Source organism: Colossoma macropomum, unplaced genomic scaffold (genome assembly GCF_904425465.1).
Source record: "Colossoma macropomum unplaced genomic scaffold, Colossoma_macropomum, whole genome shotgun sequence".
In the NCBI taxonomy this organism is placed as follows: Eukaryota; Metazoa; Chordata; class Actinopteri; order Characiformes; family Serrasalmidae; genus Colossoma; species Colossoma macropomum.
Window position 1 is genome coordinate 4,625,156 of NW_023494793.1, and position 21,650 is coordinate 4,646,805.

The 21,650-nt window shown below is 40.9% G+C and overlaps 1 protein-coding gene across 1 annotated transcript in view; it reads right to left on the reverse strand.

Moving 5' to 3' along the window:
• The window catches only part of olfml2a (olfactomedin-like 2A), a 35,912-nt gene extending 16,377 nt beyond the window's left edge, over window positions 1-19,535 (reverse strand). Inside the window, exon 1 of the mRNA XM_036578247.1 lies at window positions 19,322-19,535. Coding sequence (XP_036434140.1) covers window positions 19,322-19,396 — 75 coding nt within the window. The 5' untranslated portion in view covers window positions 19,397-19,535. The remainder of the gene's footprint in view (window positions 1-19,321) is intronic.
• Between the last annotated feature and the right edge of the window lie 2,115 nt (window positions 19,536-21,650).

A 21,650-nucleotide genomic window follows, 5' to 3' on the forward strand; every position in this document is an offset into this window, starting at 1 on the left:
GAAAATGCTGGAGTATTCCTTTAATACTTGCTGAATATCTGTGGTCTGTGTTAATCCCTCTTTGAAGAATGTGCTCAGGTTTGAGCCGCGCTCACCTTCTCATCACAGCAGTGCTTAAGCAACACTGACGCGCGCGATGCTCAGCCATGCCAGCAGATCCGTCTACAAAGCCCTCCTTAATGAATCCTGAATCCATTTGCTTAGGAGAGGAATGAGAGGGGCACCAGCAGCGGGCGAGCGAGGTTCAGAAAGTACTCCCTGTCTGCTTTCTCTCTTTCTCCCTCTCTCTCTCTTCCTTATTATCTCTCTTTCTCTGTGTCACCTCCTTCGTCTCCTTTCCATTTCTTTTTTTCTCTCTCTCTTTCTTTCTGTTTCTTTTTTCTTTTCTAATCTCTCAATTCTCTTTTCCATTTCTCTTTTCTTCTCCATTTGTTTCTCTTTCCTCTCTTTTTCAACCTCTCTCCATTTCTCTTTCTCTGTATGTCTCTCATCTGTGCTTCCCTCTTTCTCTCAGTCTGTTTTTCTCTCTCTCTCTCTCCTTCTGTTTCTCTCTTTCAATTTGTTTCTTTCTTTTTTGCCCTTTCTCCTTCTGTTTCTTTTTCTATTTGTTCCTCCTCTCTGTTTCTTTCGTTCTCTTTTTCCATTCATTTCTCTCTGTTTCTCTCTCTCATTCTGTATCTATCTTTCCTTCTCTGGTTATTTCTCTCTTCTTTCTGTTTCTCTCACTCTTTCTTTTTCTTTCTCACTCTCTCCCCATCTTCGCTCTCTTTTTCCCCTTCCTTCTGTCTCTTTCTTCTTCATTCTCTCCCCCATCTTCTCTCTCTCTCTCTACCTTCTCTCTCTTTTTCCTCTTCTTTCCGTCTCTTTATTCTTCATTCTTTCCCCATGCTCTCTCTCTCTCTCTCTCTATCTACTGTCTCTCTTTCTCTCTCTCCCTCTATCTACTCTCTCTCTTTCTCCTCTGTCTTTCTTCTTCATTCTCTCGCCTCATCTTCTCTCCCTCTCTCTCTCTCTCTCTCTCTCTCTCTCTCTCTCTCTCTCTCTCTCCCCATCTGGTAGGCATTATAAACCTCCATGACCGTCAACTTGACGTTTACCGTGGCGCTTGCTTTGAAGCGAGGCCCTGCGGGAACTAAATATGTCCATAAATTCAGCAAGGCGATGGGACTTGAGTGGATTTTCACTTTCGCCTGTAAAGATCAGATTATCTAAACACGTCTTACAGCGTTTTAGTGTCCTTCGTTTTCCTCAATAACCCTCAATCACGTCTCCCACGCAACCACCGACCCGCGCGCGGCCAGGTAAAATCATGTATGATGCAGTAAAACCCTAATTGGCCAGATATGAAGGTTCATAAAAGCCAGGTGTTGGTGAAGAATAGCCGCCTGTATAGGGCACTAAGTCCGGTGGGATGAGAGCCATATGCACTTCAAAGCTGCGCGGCCCATTGCCTTATCATTACCACGTGACCCTCTGACACCGACAGTAGTTTTAAAGTAAGCAGCACTCACAGAAGCCGTAAAGGTTTATGCGGTGTGGAGAACTGCTGGGCCAGACTGGTTCGCTTTTTGTTCAAGTTTGCGCTGATTTGAGGGTTGATAGATATGATATGACAACTTGTGATCATTTTTCTTGTGAACATCCAGCTCTTTCATCACTGAAAATGAGCCCTAACAGTCTTATGCTTTCGCTAAACGCTAATCCTAACTGGTCTTTGAGTGTATAGCACATAGCAGTGCCAAAGAGTGCACAGAAAAATCGGACATACATACTTAGAACTGGTTGATTTCTGAGTACAGTGTTGGCAGGAACCCATAATGTGAAGCTGAAAGGAGCTGGAATATATTAAAAACATGCTGGATGCTAAGTTGTGTACTAGATAGCTAGCTAGCAAAGTAGCAAGCTGGAATGAGCATGTAAGGTTGGTAAATAAAGCAGTTCTCCTCAACAGGAGCATCTTTACCGTCTCCAAGATAGAATAAGTAGCACAGTTCATAAAACCAGAAAATAACCCAGAAGTTTTTCCTGTTTAAATTCAATCCTAGTTCAAAATGAGTTACACGTTGTTGTGCTTTAGCATAGCAGCATCATTTTAGCGCTTTACTCTTAGTACAAAATTGTGTGGTACGCTAATATTAGCATACCAGGGGTGTAGCTGCACCAACCCAACTGCTCAAAAAAGTCCGCCAATGCTAATGAAAGCTACAATGCTAATTTGTAGCTACAATGAATTAGGCTAGCTGGTGGGTGTCAGCTTCAATATAGTGATGTCTCTGGGACATAATCCTTCCTTACTAGCCCACTCAAGCGTTAACCAGACCCCCTCTAAAATGAAATGAAGGCAACAATGGAGTGAAACCTGCCACATCTTTGGTAAAGAAAATGGTTCTACATAGAACCATAAACACTCTAAGAACCTTTTACACAATTGAAGGTTTCTTTGGACAAATGGAAAATGTGCTGTAGACGGTTCTATATAAAACCTTTATGAAAATGGTTCTATATAGAACCATAAACACTCAACAAACCGTTTGCATGATTAAAGGGTTCTTCAGACCGATAGAAAATGTGCTGTAGATGGTTCTATATAAAACCTTTTCGAAAATGCTTCTATATAGAACCATTAACACTCAAAGAACCTTTTGCATGATTAAAGGGTTCTTCAGACTCATAGAAAACGTGCTGTAGATTATTCTATGTAAAACCTTTTTGAAGATGGTTCTGTATACCACCCCAAAAAGGTTCTCCTATTGTTACGAAGTCAAGCTTGTAGCAATAGAAGAACGCTTTTGGGTGCTATACAGAACCCTTTTCAAAAAGGTTCTACATAAGACACCTATAGCATACTCATGCAAATTTTCCATCAATCTGACGAATCCTTTCATGATGCAGGGTTCTTTGATTGTTCATGGTTCTATATAGAACCATTGTCTTTAGTAAAGACCCTTGGGGCACCATCTTTTTAAAGAGTATTAATATTAGCATTACTGTTAAGTAGATGGATGGATGGATGGATGTTAAACAGAAAAATGCCATATTTATGTTTGTTCCCTGCACACAGCTTATACTATAACTCACAACTGGGACACAGTAGCAGACAATGAAGTCTAAAAGGATAAAAGCATGTTTGGTTTCCTATCCTGTGTAAAGAACAGTCCTTTTTGGGTCTGATGCTAATGCAGAGAAGTCAGTGACCATGGGAGCCGTACACCCTTGTGCTCTGTTGTTTTTGACTCAGATGCAAGGCCCCGTGGCCTCGGGTCGTTAGTCCAGAGGGCTTTAGGCTGTCATCTTTCTCTCCTGAGATTTAGAGAGCTCTGCACAGACCGGGCTGGGCCGCATGTGGAAGTGGTTACGACCAGTGGGAGAATTCAGCATTTCAGAGATTCTTCACTGTAAGATCGAGATGTCCGTTTTGTCTGATCTTGCCGGTGCCACGTCGTACGCCATGTGTGCGTGTTTTGTAATGTATATTACGTAAAGCATTCTACCTGAATAAAAAAGTCAGACTATATCAGACCAGAGACTCTGATCATATCATATTATGATGGTGATTACGTCACCATGCACAAGTGGGCAGAGCAGATAATATTAACCAATAATATCATGTTTTACCTCCTCCCACCACTTTTAATTCATTTATTTTCTATTTACATATTCAAACGCTGTTCATCTATTTTTTGCATCTGCAGTGAACAGACCCCTGACGTTAAGCTGCCTAGGGGCCTTGTGGTCTGAGGCCCCCTGATGCTCCCAGCAGTCAGGTCAGTAATTCATCACTGTACACCAGAAAGTAACCCTAACCCCATGTTCTCACCCAATGAGACAGTGCAAACAGATTTGAAGCTATGTACAGTACTGTACACTATTACATTCAATAGAAATTTAATAGAAAACTAATAGAAATTACACCCAACAACTTAATCTAATATCATTTTTGAGTATTTAGTGTATCCACGGGCGGCACGGTGGCGCAGTGGGAATGGCCTGGGTTCGATTCCCGGTCGGGCGACCAGGGTCATTTCTGTGTGGAGTTTGCATGTTCTCCCCGTGTCTGCGTGGGTTTCCTCCCACAGTCCAAAAACATGCAGTCAGGCTGATTGGACATGCTAAATTGCCCCTAGGTGTGAGTGTGTGTATGTTTGTCTGTCTGCCCTGCGATGGACTGGCGACCTGTCCAGGGTGTATCCTGCCTTCTGCCCAATGACAGCTGGGATAGGCTCCAGCACCCCACCGCGACCCAGAAGGAAAAGCGGTTTAGATGATGTATATATATGTAGTGTATCCACCCTTTGCTTTATTACACCTTCCATTCTTATCAGGAGACTCACTTTCAGTTTTTTCAAAGAAATCTGCAGAAACACCTCCAAAGTTCAGTCTTAGAAGTTGCTTTTACATCAGCTTCTGATGGTCTAAGTAATTCTAAACACATTTGATGATTTTGAGGTCTCTGTGGTGGTCAGTCCATTGTTCTAAGATCACCTGCAGCTTCTTTGTTTGATTTCCAAATGTTCGTTTTTAAATACATTGCAACATTTTTTAGTAAAAAGATCTGTTCTAAAATACATTTTTAAAGAAACCTTATTTATTAGTACACTGTTCTGTCTTTGTGGCCCTAGTGCAGAGGTCGGCAACCTAAATGTTAAGAAGAGACATTTTGTCCTTTCAACAAAAATCAAACCACCTTGAGAGCCACAACATTTCATGTCCATTTTTCTACCGTGGTTGTACATATGTTTCAGTATGTGCTAATGCATTAGTATAGGCTAAAAAGTATAATATAAAGACTTACTTTGCTCTGCTTTAAGCTTTAGCTCAGCTACAGCCGCCTTTCTCGCATCTCCAGCAGGTCCCACCTTAAATGGTGCGTGAGGCACCAGAATGTAACTGCTGCACCATTTAAGGCGGAACGGGAGAATTCGAATGAGAGGTTGACTTCAGCTTCGCGACTTTTTAGTGTTTGACAGTTTCTCATTGCAGATTAAACGTATCAGGAAACCAGCTGGAGTGATTATAAATGCAAATAAGTCCATTTGTCTCCAAATTATCGATGTTCTTCTTAAATCTTTCTCTTTGCCTTTTCGTTAGCTAAAAGCCAGGCGAGATCGTTGTCTATGTTGCTATGGTAACCAGCAGTCTGCATGCCAACCTTCAGGGTCAGAAGATGGATGAATTAGCAGACATAGGCTACATTAACTTCAGTGTTTAAGACCATTTATTCCTAAAACTGTTTTCAATGATCAGCAGAGCTTTATTATACTGTAAAGGAGACTTATTTTATTTTTACCTACGAATCTAATTCTGCTGTGGAGCTGCAACAGGGCAGCAGAAGAGCCGCATGTTGCCGACCCCTACCACAAAGGCCCACCACAAACATTGCACTTTTGGCACTCTGACAGAAAGTTTGGGCGCCGTTGCACTCTTAAAAAGATGGTTCTTCATAGCTTCTTTAGTACAGACAATGGTTCTACACAGAAACATTAACACTCAGATAACACCTTTCAGGCCTAAATGTTTCTTTTCTTAGTGAAAAAGTTCTCCAGGATGTGCTGTATATGGTTCTGTATAGAACCATATATCTTTTTGGTGCTATAGAGAAGCATTTTTAAAAAAAATATTCATTCACATACAACACATTCTTCAATCTGAAGAACCTCATCACCAGGCAAAGAACCACTTAGGCCTGAAAATGGTTCTTTAAGTGTACATTGTTCTATGTACAGCAACTGTCTTTACTAAAGAACCCTTGAAGTAGCATCTTTTTTTTGGCATAAACAGTTCCTGGTTACATTCGTATATTAGGTGTACTTTTCAAAATCATGCTGAAACATACCAGAATGATAAAAACGAATCAAATTGTGGAGAATTTTGAGGTTTCGTGCATAATTCATAGCTTCCTAATGAATCATAATCAAAATCGAACCACTGAGAGGTCAGAGATATGCATGCGCTCCTAGTCGCTGATACCAGTCAGACAGAGTTCAGGTGAAGCAGAGAAGGAAAACCTCTCATTAAAAGGGATTAGAACCGAGCCCTCCGCCAGAGTTAATCACACTCACACTCCATGACAACCTCGGAGCGCTGCGCACAGTGTGGTCGAAAGGCCGCCGGAAAAGAGGAAGAGTTTAATCCAGCCTTGCTGTTCTTTTGTGCACGACCAGCGTGTGAGCGCAGCATAAAAAAATTAGTATGTGTGTAATTCTCCAGTACAAGCAAAACCAACTTTCTCTCTTCTCAAGCAGCACAAAAAGGCCACTCTTTTTCAGGAGCTAATTAGGTGAAAAGTGCCCTAACACTCACTAACACACACACACACAGACATTATGGCCTGGTGAGCTCTGACAATAGCACCACTTGTTAACTTGAATGAATGAGTCAGTGTTGTGATCAGTTTGGTAAAGTGCATGAATTCAGTGCTGTCTGGTCTCCATCGCTCAGATGAAACACACAGAACTGCTCTGTTCTCAGAGGGAGGGAGGAAGATTGATGAGATTAAAATTAAAATCCCTGCCTTTATCATTAAGGCACATCTTTTTCAAGCATATTACACAACATTTAGCCCTGACCACAGTCTAATGGGTTGGATCTGTGCTGTTTTTAAACAGGAACTGCATTGATTTTTCAATTCTTCTGCAGGATTAAATCGTTAAGAATCGTGCAAGAGAATTCAAAGAGAAAACCTGATGAAAGATGTTGTGTGATGAAAGTGTCTCCTGAGTACATGAGTGAATTATTTACTATTGTCATCATAGCTTCATCAGTATAATGTTGATTTTGCATTTGAGACCTAAACATAGAGCTGGACCTTCTTTTTGAGCCTGTGTGTGATGTTAATAAATAAATATGTTTGATGCGGTCAGCAAAATCCGACCCAACACCTGACTTTTAAATGATTATTTCAGGCTTTTTGAACATGTAAACACAGTGTTAACTCGATCCTCTGTTTATCCTGATTGTACGAACTTAGCTGAGCTGAGCTAGTTCCTATAGGCTACTTACCTAATTAGCAATTAGTAGTAGTTGACTGTGTGGTTGGTATAGTTTAGTAACACTTCTGCCCTCCAAGCTGTAGATTGGGGTTTGATCCCCCACCTGGGCAAACACCCTATGCTATACCTATAAGAGTCCTTGGGCAAGACTCCTAACATGACCTTCGTCTACATCTGTAAAGTGATCAGATTGGAAGCTGGTCTGGATAAGAGTGTCTGCCAATTAACGTAAATGTAAAAAAACAAGTTTAATACTTTGAAAAAGTGACAAAAACATTGCTATGTTCAGCCATATGCCCTGTACGTCTATGCCTAGTGCTGTAACAGGCAGGACTCTGGTTAATTAGCCAGCACACACTGAGGTACTGGCTGATCAACTACTGCTAGCCAGTAAAATGTGAGGTAAACAATCGTGTGCTCTGTTTAATATTCAAAAACAGTTCAAGCTGTTGGGTAGCTGGTGTAGCTGGCAGTTGTCATCCTCACTATATCAATGCTAGCAAGCCTTAATGCATGCTAGCAGAGCCTCATTAAAATAAAATTCAGGCCAAACCGCTGACTGTTTAATATCTTTTTGGACACCAAAAAAGCAAAAGTAAAGCAGCCATTGTTGGTACATAGCAACCAGTGGTCAGTGGAATGATAGAGCTGAGAGAATATATGAAGCAAACAGTTTGAAATACATGAATGAAATTTAGAGTCAGTGTACATATATATTTCTTTTTTGTTCTTATATATACACACACACACACATATATATATATATGTACATACATACATACATCATCTAAACCGCTTATATATATATATATATATATATATATATATATATATATATATATATATATATATATATATATATATAAGAAGAAAAAAAGATATATATATATGTACACTGACTCTAAATTTCATTCATGTATTTCAAACTGTTTGCTTTACTTTTTTTCTTTACTTTGCAAAACTGTTTTAAAAGGAGTAAAACCCTTGTGGTTGTGTGTTATATGTGTGAATATGACCTAATATGACCAAAACTCGGCCATGATGTTTTTCAAAGCACAGGAACTAAAATTACAGAAGCAGATACCAAATGAACAATAACAGGCCACGTTCACAAATGTATTTGTTTTGTGAATCTGTTCTGTCACCTGTTTCTTACTGTACTAAAATAACTTCCACCAGACCACACAGAGTCGACACATGCTGTGACAAAACCGTTACCTTTCCACAATCAACCAGCATGCTATTAGAAACCTGCTCCTTTCATGGAATCACCCCTTGAAGTGATGGTACAGCCAACAAAATGGAACTTACACAGTTGTCCCCTTATCCAGCATTTGTACATTTATCTTTGTTAGTTTGGATAACGGGTAATAGAAGCACATACCCCACCAATTAGCATTGCTCAAAGTGCATGCCTAGATCATCAAAAGGGGAATATTGTGCAATTTTTTGGCCAAAACATTGTTTTAATCCACTAACCTCAAGTCAGAGGATATAGTTTAGGTTATGGAGGTCACCTTTTCATTGGCTTTCACTGCATTACACTTAAAGGTGATAGTAGGCGAAGTCTACTAGAGGCTGGTATTTGGGTGTCCAAACTCCAGAAAGATACATATTGCACTACTGTTATATCCACAAAATGCACAGATTTCTATCAGTATGAATGTTCCACCCACAAAAGTAGATCCCATAGCTGAAAACTGCAGTAGAAGCCTGTCCATGTTTTTAGATAACAGCATATCATACAGTGTCAGAAACAACATAGTCAAGTCTATTAAAGATTACTTCACAGACTAGACACAGTCTGAGGCAAGTGTGTGATGGTTCAGGCATGCAGTTAGCACAATGCTAACTGCTAAACTTCCATTACTTGTTAGTAGGGCTGAAAGATTAATCGTTTTTATATCGAAATCGCAATTTGAAAGTATGCAACAAAAAAAGACAGTTCTCCAGTAAAAAAAATGATTCTATATAGAACCATGAACAAAGAACCATTTGCATTATTAAATCGCTGCTGTCGGAACAAAACCTTGTATCTCCAATTTTGACCTTTTTCACTTTCTGCTGTGTTTTGAAAATACCTGTCGGCCTTTATATTGTGTGTAAATTTCATGATGAACGGACCAAAAGAAATGGGCCAAAATGACTCAGAAAAACGTCCGGTTCCATTGACTTACATTAAAAGTAAAGCAGTTTTTATGCTTCTCCTATAAAGTTACTATTTTGAAGATATGAGGTTTTGTTCCGACAACAGCGAAATGTTCTTTGCATTGTGAAAGGGTTCTTCAGATTGATGTTCTTCAGAAAGTGCTGTAGATGGCTCTATAAAGAACCGTTTTGAAAAGGCTTTCTATGCAGCTCCAGAGTTCTTATATCATTACGATGTCAAGCTTGTAACACTACAAGAACCCTTTTTGGTGCTATGTAGAACCATCTACTACAAATTCTCCATCAGTCTGAAGCATTGCTTCACCATGCAAATCATGCAAAGGGTTCTTTGAGGGTTAATGGTTCTAAATGGAACCCTTTTCTTGATTGCAGAACCCTTAAAGAACCATCTTCGAGTGTGAATGTTGATATGGTTTAGGTGGGGAAATTAATCCTAATCACACGGAGCCTGTGAGCTGCTTTTAGATGAATTCGACAAATCAGAAGCAACCAAACATCCGTGTGCTGTGACATCACAACCATGAATAACTGGCAGCCTTTTGGCAAGTAAAAAACACAACAAACATCAGTTTAAAACATTCACAATTTAAATCATAATCGCGATATTGGTCAGAAAAATCGCAATTAGACATTTTGCCAAAATCGTTCAGCCCTACTTATTAGCTACATTAGCCTTATACCTCTAGGGCAAAACTAGCAAACCTCAGATTACAATTAGGGTAAGGGAAATTGTGTAAAATGGACATTCAATTAGTTTAAAAGTAAAAAAAAATCTAAACCACACAGTGCAAAGTCAACCAAGACTGGGAAACACTGAACTGAACTAGGCCTCTGAACTGATAACAACATCAAGCACATTATCCTTAAGTCAGGAAAGATAACAATGTAGGTCAAGGAATACAGTTCTCTACTGGAGCAAGTAAAGACACTCACATGTCTGGGTTCTAGACACCCGTGAGAGCTCAAGGCTGTCTCTCTCACACATACACAAGTTTTTATTCCTGTCTTTGTCGGGTGTTACAGAAGCTATATAATGCTGCACCTTATCAAACCCCATCCTTACCCTCCTCTTTAACTTCTTCTGATATAATTAAGTATTTTTTCCTGTTTAGAGCAGCCAAACGTCCCCACTACAACAAAGTGTTCATATTTTCATCATCCTGCGGACATGTAGTCCCCTCGAAGAGTTAAACACACACACCATTAAGCCAGGAGTGTCAATTACCCCTGCACTAGCTTAGCACGCACTCGTTGATTTTGGGGGTACACCACTACATTCCTGCTGAGCTTGTTTATGTGTCGTGGCTCTCTTCTGTCCGTCTGTCCTCTCATCAAGGCCAGCTGAGAGACATTTTAGCCCGGCAAAACAGACAGATGGTTCAAGTATAACAGAATGGGATCCTTCTCATTTATTCTAATGGTGTCTGATCACAGCCCTAGATCCTGTCTGGCTCTTCACCCAGCCAGAGAAAGGAGATTCAAGTGGTGTCTTGCCTTTTGCCAGTTATTCAGAACTACTGCTTATCATTCATGCAGGCACAGAAGCACTGGCTTATCATCTTTAGTGTGTTTTGGTTTATACTTATCTTACTCTCAGATGCTAAAATACATACTGGAAGCCAAAGCGCACTGCTCTGAAATCTAGAGTCCAGATTTGCAGGCTGAATACGAACTGTTCTTTTGCAGCCCACAGGGCGAAATCCTTCAGGGTACAATCTGTTCCTCCACGTTCTTTTTAACGTTTAGCCAAAATATTAATCAGGCAGTTCACCCCCTTAGCCCAACTGTAATGAATCAGCCAAAAGATGATGTGTGAAGTTTGCTTCTTACGCTGGAGCTATGGGGCGAATGTAGCTAACAAGTAACAGAAGCTTATACGTCATCAATTAGCATCATGCCAAACAGCATGCCTGTGTAATTTTACATGGACGTGCATGTCTCCACATTTGTCATTTAAATTTCTTTTTTCTACAAAACTAGAAAACACTGGCTCCATTTCATAACAAATGGGTAAAAATGGTCTAAACATGACTTGAGGTAAAATCATGTTACATTAACTTGCATTAAAAGTTAATGATGCTTTTTTTGTTCCCCTGAAAGTAAATTTTTTCAAGACACGAAGTTTTGTTCCCACAGCAACGACGTGATTTCCAACACTGTTTGACGTTCGCTGCGTCCCACTTGCGCACTTAATACTAATACTAACTAGTGTTTGAGTATGTAGTATGTAGTATAGTCACAAATGTCAAAGTTGAGTATACTCAAAAATCCACAATGCATCCTTAGAACCAGTCGGTTTTTTGAGTATAGTACTGATGGACACTATTGTCCCACAATCCAATGGGAAACGGAAAGAGAGGAGCTTCTCGCAACGCGAGAGCAGCTGCAGCGGCAGCGTGACCAGAAATGGTGTATAAATGTGAGATCATCCCAAATTTGTAAAATATTCTGTAAAAAAAAAACAAATATGTTACACTTACGAATGTTTTCATTTAGCGTTTCTGTAAGAAATTTGTTTTTTCAAACGCATGTTAATTTGTTAGCTAGCCTTCAGAGTCGAGCTTGCTATGATGTGCATTGCCATAGCAACGGTTCATCACTTCCTGTTAGTAAGAATGGTGTAGTATGTTAATATTTTGTGTACTAACCTGTCGAGCTCATACTATTAAGATTAGTACGCAGTATATACTGTATAGTATTAGTGTGTAGTACACAGTTGGGACGCAGCCACACTTTTATCTATATAAACTGAAAAAAAGTACCTCACACTGCTAAAAACAGTAGCAACCATCTCAAAGCTTCAATTCTGTCTGTATTTTTGTCCATTTTTAAGATAACAAGATGTCAGGAAGAACATTATCAGGTCTATCTGAGATTATTTAACAGCAATTTGACAGAAATGTGTGTTGATTTAGCACTGTGTATGAAGCTAATTAGCAGGTATAAGCTTCCATTACTTGTTAGCTACATTAGCCTCACAGCTCCGGCACAAAAACACCAAGGATGGCTGACTGGCAACTGTGCAAACGTAACTTTTCGATGAACCATTGCTTTAAATGTTAAATCTAAATGAAGAGGAACAGGTTGTCCTCTGACCATCTGCAAAGCAGTCTAATCTCGCAGCAAGACACAAACATCCACCGACTGTCCGCTCCTGCGGCAGCCCACGGGCTAAAATAGGGCTGGACACTCAGCAAGGGTTAGCTTTGGTGCTAGCAGAGAGCCAGCGTCCATAACCTACACATTTCTGGCACATTTAGAGCTGAAGAGTGCCCAGGTTCGCAGCGTGTCACACATGCTAATCGTTGTCTTGGGTAGGGTTTGCTAGCCTCGGGCAGCATTCTGGGGTTTAGTGGTGATGTGTTTTTTCAGAACAAATATATGAGAGCGCTCACAGGCCTGGACATGGTCCATGGTCACTGCAGTAACCACTCACAGAGGGTCAAACACAACCCAGATGTTTGTCCTTTAGCGCAGTAGCTGATTTAATTCTGTAAGAAGAGTGTCTATGCTGTGCGAGGGAGAGGGAGGGAAGGAACGCACAGCGAGAAAGGAGGACGGGAAGGGAAAGTGTGAGTTAAGCAGCACAGTAGGTGATACTCATCTGTATCACCTGGCTGTTTAGAGGGAATCCAACTTTTCCTCTTTATCTTTCTCTCTTTCTGTTTGCTTCTCTCATCCTATCACTTTTAATTCAGTGCAACTCAGTAAGCTTTACTGGCATGACCATATTTAGTCACAGTTTTGACAAAGCATTACTGGAATAAGGAAAAAATGAACATTAATGGGACACTCAGCCAAAATGAAAAAATTTAACTATTGTGCATCTCTTGTAAACATGCCTACTTGCCCACTACAGCAGTCTCTGAAGAGCTATTTCATGGTATAAAGATCAGAAAAACCTCCTTCTAATAATGCTTCTTCAAGGTGGAAGTAAATTTTGGAAGACTACAAGTCTTTTAGGGTGGGTATTTGGGGGTTAGCTGTTTTTGCAATGGTTGTGTAATGTATTGGCATGATGCATGTTGGGTATTGTAGTGAAAACAGAAAAACGATAAGAAGTTATGAATTCTATCAAACTGATGATGATGAATGATACAGTGCTGTGCCACAGAACACCATTCTACATAATTCTATACACGACATATATATATATATATATATATATATATATATATATATATATATATATATATATATATACAGGGACAAATAATATGTTACATGTTCATTTTATATATTACATATTTTACTGCCCTGTGATAGACTGGCGACCTGTCCAGGGTGTATCCCGCCTTCCACCCTGATGACAGCTGGGATAGGCTTCAGCACCCCACCGCGACCCAGAAGGATAAGCAGTTTAGATGATGTGCGTGTGTGTGTCTGTGTGTCCCTTTTAGGCTAGAATATCTCTTTAAGTATCTCTATGGCTGCGTCCAGAAAGTTACTGCTTTTTCCTACTGAACCTCTTCCTCTCCTCAGTGAAACCGATTTTGTGATGCCAACTTACCAGCTGTCCTGATACCGGAGACGACAGGAGCCCCTTAAAAGACCCACCAAAGCGGCTTAAAACGGAGGATTCATCAGTGTATGCTACCGAGGAAGTCTTTCACAGATTTTAGAGTGACATCACAGCAGACACGCCCAGAGAGGACGGACAAACATGGAGCACAACAACCATACTTTAAATTCTGTGTTTTTTGGGGGTTAGACAATCATGTGTTTCGTAGTTGGTGTAAAATAAAATAAAAAAACATGGAGCAGAGAAACTAAACAAATGTGAACAGACAGGCTCTGTGTAACATCTTAGCACATGCTTTCAAGCGAACGCTGTGACAGGTTCATTTCGTCCACTGTCAACATCAGATTTAATGATGTTTCATTTTGCCAATTTCTGCTCGTTCTCTCAATTCCTCCTCCTTCTTTCCTCTCCTCGATCACTTCGCATTCTTCCTGGGTAAGACAGGAGCACTAGAAAGGGAGGAGGAGGACAGGAGCAGTAGCAAAAGTTTCTGGACACAGCCTGAATATCATTATCTTCCTCACTTTCTTTCTCTCACTCTGTCTTTCCCTCTCTTCCCTCTCCCTATCTCTTTCTATCTATTCCTCTCTAACTGTCTATCTCTCTGTTAACCTCTCCCAGCCCAGCCCCCATTTGTTTTCTGCTCTAACATGAGTCAGATGCACTTGTCTGTTCCCACATCCCTCCTTTCCACTTCCCTCTTTAACTCCTGTGATGATTGACACACTTTATCTGGCTATACCAGTGCATGATGGGAAGTGACAGATGCTGAATTCTCTCGTCTACATTTCACAAACGGAGAGTGCTTTCTTTGGCTGCTCTACAGTATTGGACGTGGTAACTGATCACTTTTCCAACTAAATTGATTGTGTTGAAATTTTGGACAGGAGCCCAGATTATTTGGAAGACAGGTATTTGGCCAAAATATACACTGTCTGATGACTTCATTAACGACAGGCTCAGAAAACGATGCAATGCTTTAAAGCATTTTATCTACCTGAGATTTACCTTCTTTTTTGAAATTGACAGAGTTTAATATTTTATGCATATATTTTTTAAAGTTCATACAGTCAACATAAGGAAACCACGTTTTAGCCTATAGCAGTTTACCCCCAGGTCACAGTGAGGTGATAAGGAGTGTTGTTACTGCAGACAGTCTGTCCTTGTGAATAGGTCAGCCAATCAGAGCAGAGGTCATTAAAAGGACACTCTTGCTGAAATGAAAAATGTACTAATCGAAATATTGTCATGACATTGAACATTATGGCATCTGTCATGATAATTACTGGTAATGGTAACATGACGCTGTAATATAATTGAAGATAATCTGTCACTATAACTCATGCGAGCATGTGACATCTGGTATGACATGTTTATGGCATGGTTATGTCAATGTTATGTAACAGAGTTCAAGTAATGTATTACACGTTTTCATATCACAGGTTTGATAACCTGCACATCTCTGCATATAAAACAGTGACATCATCAGTTTATATACCCTGCCCATCAAACCTCTACCATCTTTAAAGAGCAGGTTTTGTCTGATTTGACAGCCTTGTTTTCCAAACTACTGTTAGAAGCACATATTGAAACACTTTTATCACAAAGGTGTTTTAAACTCCCAAAGGTTTGAGCTCTGACATCACAACTAGGGTCTGATACATTACTAATATTTACACAGGTAATTTTATTCTCCACTAAATAAACCAGATTAGTCTTTAACATGTTAAGTCATTGTGAACTGAGAAAATAAACCTGATTATTTATATTTAGAACATTTGTTAAAAAAAAAAAAATCAACATGTCCCCAAACTTTTGACTGCCGGCGTCGTTGTCCGGGGCGTTTTTCCCACAGTAACACTTGATAACGCAATTAGGGCACAGACAGCATAACTATCGATTGCAATGAGGTTAAAGATCATTCAAACTCCTTCACGCACATACATACGCGCGCAATCAGAGTGTGTGTGTGAGAGGGCAGGGTGTGTGTTGGTGTGGGAGAGGCAGACATGCTCCTGAGAGCCACAGCTGTGTAAGCACAACTATATTGTTTTTAACCCCAAGAGGAGCTGCTCTCCTCCAGTTACAGCCCGTGGGCTCCCAGCCCAATACACACTCAAACACGCCCAATCAAAACGAAGATCACGGTAAATGTCATGCTTTTCTGCACCGGCTGTTGTGGAGCCTGTTATAGGACTTCATTGAGAGATGTCTGTCTCCGGCTGAATCAGACTTTGGCTCCAAACGGGCTGCAAACGGAAGCCTGTTTTATCCAGAAGATCGTGAAATCAGATAAACGGGAGAGGCTGCAACAATACAGACAGATTTTCCATTAGGGACTGGACAGACATGCGTCCTTGCACCTTTCAATGTCCAGCTTTTGTCTCTATATCCCCTCTACCTCCCTACCTGTCGAATTCAGCTAGAAGTTGTCGGGGGAAGCTGTTAAGGTGGTTCTGATCTTACTATTGTTGCAATACATGTTTTAAAAATAGATCTAAAATATTAGTTGCGAGATAAAAATCCTTTGGAAATAGAACTTCGTTACTGATATTTGGGTCCATCTGTTTCCATGGTTACACTACAGCCATTTCCATGGTTACGTGGCACTGATTTCTAGGGTGACACTGCTCCCATTTCCATGCTTGCACTATACCTATTACCACTGTTACATTAAATTCATTTCCATGGTTACGCTACACCCATTTCCATTGTTACACTAAACTCATTTCCATGGTTACGCTACACCCATTTCCATAGTTACGCTACACCCATTTCCATTGTTACACTAAACTCATTTCCATGGTTATGTGGCACTGATTTCTAGGGTGACACTACCCTCATTTCCATGGTTACACTACACCTATTTTCATTGTTACACTAAATTCATTTCCATGGTTACGCTACACCCATTTCCACTGTTACACTACACTCATTTCCATGGTTACACTATACCCATTTCCATGGTTACGCTACACCATTTCTATGGTTGTGCCACATCTACTTCTATAGTGATGCTACACCCATTTACATGGTTATGCTACACCTATTTCTGTGGTGACACTTTGGAGATTTCCATGGTTACAGTATGCCCATTTTAATGGTTCACTTATACCCATTTCCATGGTTACGCTACACTGATTTCCAAGGTGACACTACTTCCATTTCCATGCTTATGCTACACCCATCTCCTTGTTTGTGCTACACCCATTTCCATAGTTATGCTATACCATTTCCATTGTTATGCCACAACCATTTCTACAGTGATGCTACACCCATTTTCATGGTTATGCTAAGCCATTTCCGTTGCTTCACCATGCCCATTTCAATGGTTAAATTATGCCCATTTCCTTGGTTACACTAGACCAATTTCTGAGGTGACACTACTCCCTTCTCCATGCTTATGCAACACCCATTCCATGGTTATGCCACAATCATTTCTATGGGTCATAGACCCATTTTGATGGTCACACTAAATCCATTTTCTTGGGTACACCACAATCATTGCTGCCACATTATGCTACACCCATTTCCTTGGTTACGCTACAGCAATTTCCTTGGTTACGCTACAGCTATTTCCTTGGTTACGCTACAGCAATTTCCTTGGTTACGCTACAGCTATTTCCTTGGTTACGCTACAGCAATTTCCATTTTTACGCTGCAGCAATTTCCATGGTTACACTACAGCAACTGCTAAGGTCATGTTTCACCCATTCCCATGGTGCCACTGCTCCCACTTTCATGGTTATACTACTCTCATTTCCTTGACCCCACAACACCCATTTCTGTTTCTCCAGGTCAATCAATGCTTTCTGTGTGAGAAGAGCTGCAGCATTACTAGCCAAATGCCACTATGATAAAGATGAAGAAGCTTAGAAATAAGTCTAAAAATAAAAAACACCACGAAGCAGAAAAAGAAAGGATAAGAAGTAAATCAGTCAATGAGAGAATAATCCATTTTGTCAGCACTAAACTTCAGTGTCACCCCCCACTTCTGAAACCAAAACTACACCCCAGTGTAAAAACGTCATCAACAGGTTGCACTGATTACTAAACTAAAACCATATGCATCACCCCAGCTTGAGACCCAACAGGCAGCATATTATGGCTCCTCGAACAGTAAGACTAGTGGTCAAATACGCCTTGACGATTTTCTAAATTGATTTTCTAACTTCCTAATATCTGTCTTACAAAATTCTTATCTATGTATCCAATCAACCCAAAGGAAAGTGTGCTGTAGTCTCTGAGGCCTGATGTTATAATAAAGAGGTAATTCAAAGAAACCAAATCCTTGTCATAATGTCTTTTTTGTGGTATATAAAGTGTCTCTAAGGACACCAAAGACAAAAAATCCGCACTTCCAGCCCCTTTAATGGATTAAAGCCTGGAAATGTGAGGAGAAAAAGACGCTGGCCTGGCTCTGGTGCCTGTTTGGGTTAAAGAAAGGTGCGAGAAGGCTCATTTGTGGAGGGTCATCTGATCCTTCTGAGAGATTTCCTCCTTGCAATTAGACCACATAAGCCTATATAAGCTATTCTGTCCAGATTTCTCTCTCTCTCTCTCTCTCTCTCTCTCTCTCTCTCTGGCTCTCTCTCTCACTGTGTCTGCCTATAACCACTCTGAAATCAACACTAGATTAAAAGTCTCAGCAGGGGCTCGTTAAAACAGGCGCAATCTGTCAAAGAGAAGGAGAAAGCATTAACGTCTACGAATGATTTAGTGCTCACATTCAAGATCAACAGCATGAAAATCCTAATCGACCCTTTCGGAATTCAATAACGTAGACGACAGTGAGCTCGGCATTTCCCAATCCCCGGCGAGCCTGTTTCAAAATCCTGAACTCTTCACAGTTTACACACACGCACACACTCTCACAGTGTGATTTTCATAATATATAAAAAAAAGAAAAAAGCAAATAAACACCATAAGAGCAATAAAAGTTATCAGGCTGCATGTCTGCTCGCATATTCCCAGGATTGGAAAGAAACATCCCCTGCAAATATGCAATGGTCACTGTCTGAGCCAAAATACAAGGTGGTTATGATGACTAGGATGACCAAGTCACTGAATCTGGTCACTGCACTCACATTTAGTTATTTCAGATGTGCTTTTTTTGACAAAAACAGCACCCAAAAACGTGCAAACCAGAAGGAAAGGTGATAAAAAAGAGCACCCAGACAATCTACTAGGATGCAAACACCACACTGCACTATACTGATGCATATGTTTGCATCAGGTGACCACACAGCTGAAAAAATGAGCTACCATTAAAAGCTTCTGGTGGTTCCTGTTTGTGTCAAATGGTCAGTAATGTTATGTAGTGTTTTGCTGAAGGGTTCATATCACAGTGTAAAGGATGCTAATGGTTTAACAGGTGTTCTGGGACTGATTCCACTGATTTTGATGGTTTTCCTATAGGGATCTACAGGAGGTCTACAGGAAAACTAGTGGTCTCTAATGCTCACCTTTAAGCCAGTTCCCCTCTAGAATGCAAAAACATCAGGTTCTAATGGTTCTAATGGTCAGTAAGCACTTAAATGCAAAGCTGACATCATTTTTTTTGGGCAAACACGCATCATTATGAGCTGCACCCTGTAAAAACAGACGCAGGTTTAAAACAGCGCAAAGTGCAGCTTCCTACCTTACTGATGGCGACGGCATGCTCGGTGAGCGCGAGCACGCACGCGCACGTGATGATATTCCTGTAAATCCACATTTTGCGTCCAGACGAAGCCGCAGATCTTCCTCCGGAGTGTGCGCGAGCTGCAGACAGCGGTCCAGCGACTCTCACCCTCACACTGCCATGACTGAAGAGCGCGTGTGTCTGTGCGCGCGCGTGCGCTTGTGCGTGTGTAAACTGCGCGCTCTGCACCCAGCGAGACCAGCGAGACACGCCTACTGCAGCACACGCCCATCGCGAGACCTCTCAATCCAGAACATGCCCGCAACTCCCAACACGCGCCTGTACAAGCCCACTGGTGCGTGACTGCACAAGACACGCCCACTACAAGTTGCTAGGCCTGTTCTTTTTAAAGTCAGCCTGAAATCAGAACAATGTTAGTTCATGAGTCCTGATCGTTTTTAGCACTATTCATCTTTATATATCATCTGAAAGACTAAATGTATTGTGATTGAATGAAGTGCCCTGACTTTTGCCCCGCCTCGAAAAACTTCTTCTGAGTTTTGATTACGTCACCGTGCACCAGCGGGCGAGAAAAAGTGATGTTAATTGATGAATGTGTTTACATGCACTTAATAATCCAATCATTATCAGATTTCTGCAGTTATCTGATTATTTAAGTGGTCACGTCTACAGCATACTCCGATTTCTTAGATCGATTAAGGCCTGGAAATCTAATTAAAGGTGCAGTGTGTAAAATTTAGAGGGATCTTTTAGCAGAAATGGAATATAGTATACAAAACCATGTTGATATTAGTGTATAATCACCTGTGACAACACATCATTGTGTTTTCGTTAGCCTAGAATGAGACCTTCATATCTACTCAGGGAGCGGGTTCTCGTCAAGCAGAGGCCATCATGTTTCTACAGAAGCCCAGAACAGACACTGGCTCTAGAGAGCGCCTTTTACGTTTTTACATTAAAGTGGCAGTTTGAATTTGGTGGCACTATAGCACTGGTTGGAAGACGCAGAAAGAAGTGGTTGATGCTGGTGCTGGCTAACGATGTTTGAGAACCCAAATGTTGACAAATGGAGGACCAGACTTATTACTCAGCACAAGAGAAAGGAAGGGAGGGTGAATCCTCGTCGTCAAAGAAGCGAAAACATGAAGAAGCAAAACAAAATCGGGACGGGCGACGGAAGAAAACCTGACAGCCACTGTAGGTTCTACTACATGCTTGGAAAGGGAGGGGTGAGGGAGGGGGGTTCAGTTGGTTGCAATCTCCAACCTCACCACTAGTCATGTGTTATTCTGTGAGTTTATTGGCTGGTTGCAAAGCATAAATCCAATTACTGCCTGACTCATGTAGACCATAACTTTCCCATTATCTGATTACTCAAACACATACAAAAGAGTTGAACGATTTACTGGCAAAAATCTGATTTTCTGCAGTTATCAGACTAATAAGTGCCTATAAATGCCCTCAATGACAACATGATTCACCTCCACCTTCCACCCCACCTATCATTGAGAAAAAACACTCAGCTAGCTCAGAGGCCCTCTCTCACATAGCAAATATGACATATGATTTTTGATTTAAGTTGATTTTAAAAACAGAAATCATACATTAGCACTGTTATTTTTTCATTTGCATGTGTATTAAGTTACTCCACTGTCCTCGTTTCGATGTGGTCTTTCAAACCTGCCACCAAGTTCCTCTCGTTGGTGCTCAGCAGTACAATCACTCACACAAGCAAAACAAGCCAGCTAGTGAAATGCTATTGTTAGATAACGTAGCTCTTTTGCCTTTGTAGGTGGGAATCTTTATTTTTAATGCATGTAATGTGTTCTCTGCACACGCGACACACATCCACATGCTTATTGGAGTTTTTTTTTTGTGTGTGTGTGATTTTTCAGCAATGCCAGCTTACATTTCATTCATGGGCTAACGACAGGCTTCTTGTTAACTGGATACTGCTGATGAACGCGTTGGATTGTTTCGGACATTTCACACTCTGTTCCCACCCTGATAAGTCTACATTTCCCCCATATTTAGTCTAAAATTTCTCATGGTTATCCCCAGTCATCCCCAATCAACTACAACACGGTTCCACTGCAAGCAATGTCCACTACAGCGGTTTTTCTCAACCCTGGTCCTGGAGGCCCACTTCCCTGCACATTGTAGTGCTTTCCCTGCTTTAACACAGCCACTTTAACTCAACAATAGACTGGTAATGAGCTGATTAGTTGGATCAGGTATGTTGGGAGCAGGGAAAACACTAAAAACGCAGGGTAGTGGGCCTCCAGGACCAGAAATGAGAAGAACTGCTCTACAGGACACATGGTCT